This window comes from Pygoscelis adeliae, unplaced genomic scaffold, assembly GCF_000699105.1.
Source record: "Pygoscelis adeliae isolate BGI_AS28 unplaced genomic scaffold, ASM69910v1 Scaffold197, whole genome shotgun sequence".
In the NCBI taxonomy this organism is placed as follows: Eukaryota; Metazoa; Chordata; class Aves; order Sphenisciformes; family Spheniscidae; genus Pygoscelis; species Pygoscelis adeliae.
In genome coordinates this window covers 99,180-101,373 of record NW_008825105.1, presented here as the reverse complement: position 1 = coordinate 101,373, position 2,194 = coordinate 99,180, and the positions used below count along the sequence as shown (strand labels likewise).

General features: G+C 54.4%; 1 protein-coding gene across 1 annotated transcript in view; it reads right to left on the bottom strand.

Moving 5' to 3' along the window:
* Nucleotides 1–1,492, bottom strand: part of LOC103919840 (polymeric immunoglobulin receptor-like) — a 15,037-nt gene extending 13,545 nt beyond the window's left edge. The window contains exons 1-4 of the mRNA XM_009327425.1: nucleotides 1,456–1,492; nucleotides 968–1,105; nucleotides 476–817; nucleotides 38–206 (exon numbers count right to left, since the gene is read on the bottom strand). Coding sequence (XP_009325700.1) covers nucleotides 38–206; nucleotides 476–817; nucleotides 968–1,105; nucleotides 1,456–1,492 — 686 coding nt within the window. The remainder of the gene's footprint in view (nucleotides 1–37; nucleotides 207–475; nucleotides 818–967; nucleotides 1,106–1,455) is intronic.
* Nucleotides 1,493–2,194: the final 702 nt, after the last annotated feature.

The following is a 2,194-nucleotide window of genomic DNA, read 5'->3' as shown; positions in this document are numbered from 1 at the left end:
GCTCTCCTGAGGGGTGATAAGGATTCGTCCTTGGTACCTCTTTCCCACGTAGCCATTGGTGTCGGCGATGAGAGCGCAGCTCGTCCTCCCCAGTTTGCACCAGAACCTCTTCTCACCACCTTGGGTGTCCCCGGGTGGGCACAGGACCGTGACAGAGCCACGGAGCTCCCCCTGGATGAGTTCGGTCAGTCTCAGCGCACCGGCATCTGTAGGGAGAGAGCACGGCAGGCACTGTCCGGCATGCAGTCCCCAGCCAGGCAGGAGAGAGTTTCCTTTTGCATTTATGAACAGCTGATTTGGCCAAATCTGGGTATGTTTATACCCCATCATTGTCAATATCTGGTTAATAGCACGGGGTAGAAAAAGTTGATACGCCTGCTGTGTGTGGATGCTCCAGCATCTGGCCCCAAACCGCTCCCTGCGAGCCGGGCTGCCGGCGGAGCGGAGCCTCCCCTCTCCCCTGCCAGCATCCTACCTGCCAAAACCGTCAGGTTCAGGCTGACATACAGGTCTCTGTTGGTGGTGCCGATGCCACATCGGTAGGTCCCCGTGTCGCTCTTCTTCAGCTCTGTCATTGTCACCATGAAGGTGCCATTCTGGGGGATGTCCTCGAGGGACACTCGCCCTGCGTGGTCTTTTGAGGTGTAGCCGGTTGTAGAAATGATGGTGTAGCAAACTCCGCTTCCTGCTATTTTGCACCAGTATTTTCGGTCGTGTTTGTTGGCTGGCATGATGGAGTAGAAGCACTGATGGGTGACCGATCCTCCAACCTCACCTGTCAGAAACCTGGCTCCGTACAAGGTACTTGAGACTGGCTCTTTGTGGGAAAGAAAGAAACAGAAGTAGTTGGTTAGAGACAGCCAGATTCTTGCCTGGCAAAAACCGGCATAGCTCCTTCAAATCAAGGGCACCAAGTAGGACATCTGGCTCAGAAAGTTCAGAGTTTATTTTGGATGTGGTGTTTTACCTTCCTTAAGTGCCACATTATCCGCTTGAGGATAACTGACGGCGTAGAGCCGCTGCCCCTTTGCCACAACACAAATGGGGAAACCCTCGATGCCCCTTACAGGGTTCCCCAAACCCCCATCAGCCCTGACAATCCTGTCTGGAGTTAAATGTCAAGGGCAGCAGTTAACAGCAAACATCTAATAACCTTTGGCATTTGCAAACTCTGCCTGATCTGGCAACTTTCCTCTCCTTGCAGTGGCATTGCACAGGCGCAAGTGGCTGGCTGCAGTGCCGGGCAACGGAGAGCTGGGATTCTCCTTCCCAGCTCTCGCCATGCCTTTGCTAGCTCTCTGCATAGTGGGCAGGGAGGTTTGACCAGTTTCCATTTTGCAGGTGGAGGTGTCTGCTAGTGAGGATTTAGCCAGGGATGTACCTGTGTCCCCGGTACCAGCTTTGCCTGTTCTCGTCAGTGTAAGTGGCTGGAGAGCTGGTTTCTTGGCGACTCACCTTGCAGCAAAGCTGCTAAGAGAAAGAGAACCACCATGTCCAGCCTTCACGAATGTTTGCTCGGCAAACTTCAAAAATCTCACTTTGGATACGGGATTTTGCTGATGTCTGTGTTATCAAACAGAAGAGAGAGATTGTGGGTGGGGATCTGCCAAGGTAAACCACCTGGATTGCTCTGATGGCTGTTCGGAGCAGAGCGCCTGCGTCCCTGGTGGCTCCCAGCCCGTGACACGGCCTAGTCCAAAGATAAGGGAATTTTAAAAAGAAAAAAAAGTGCTAATAGCGCTCTAACCCTGCATTAAATCCTCTGTTGTGTGGGTACTAAAGGCATTGCTGGTAATGACCTGCCAGGTCACTGGCAGCTGAAAGCCGGGGGTCTGTCGGGCTGGTGAGGGACCTGTTGCGGCGAAAGCCGGGGGGTCTGTCGGGCTGGTGAGGGACCTGTTGCGGTCCTGCAGCTGAGCCACAGCACCGCAGCCAGCAAGCAGCTGCCCCCGCCGGCGCTGCTGCGGCCTGCTGGGCTGTGCTGCAACTTTCACGAGTGCGTGCAGGCACAGAGGCAATCAAGGATTGCTTCGGTGGTTGCCAAACCCAGCACTGGGCAGCCAGCAGCAGCCATGAGATGTGGCACTTTGCTTGGTCCTGCCCCGCCACCCGGCCAGCCGTCTGCAGACAGACCTGTGGCATCAAGCAATTTCTTTTCTTCTTTTTTTTTTTCAGCTCAAGAAACAGTTTGAAA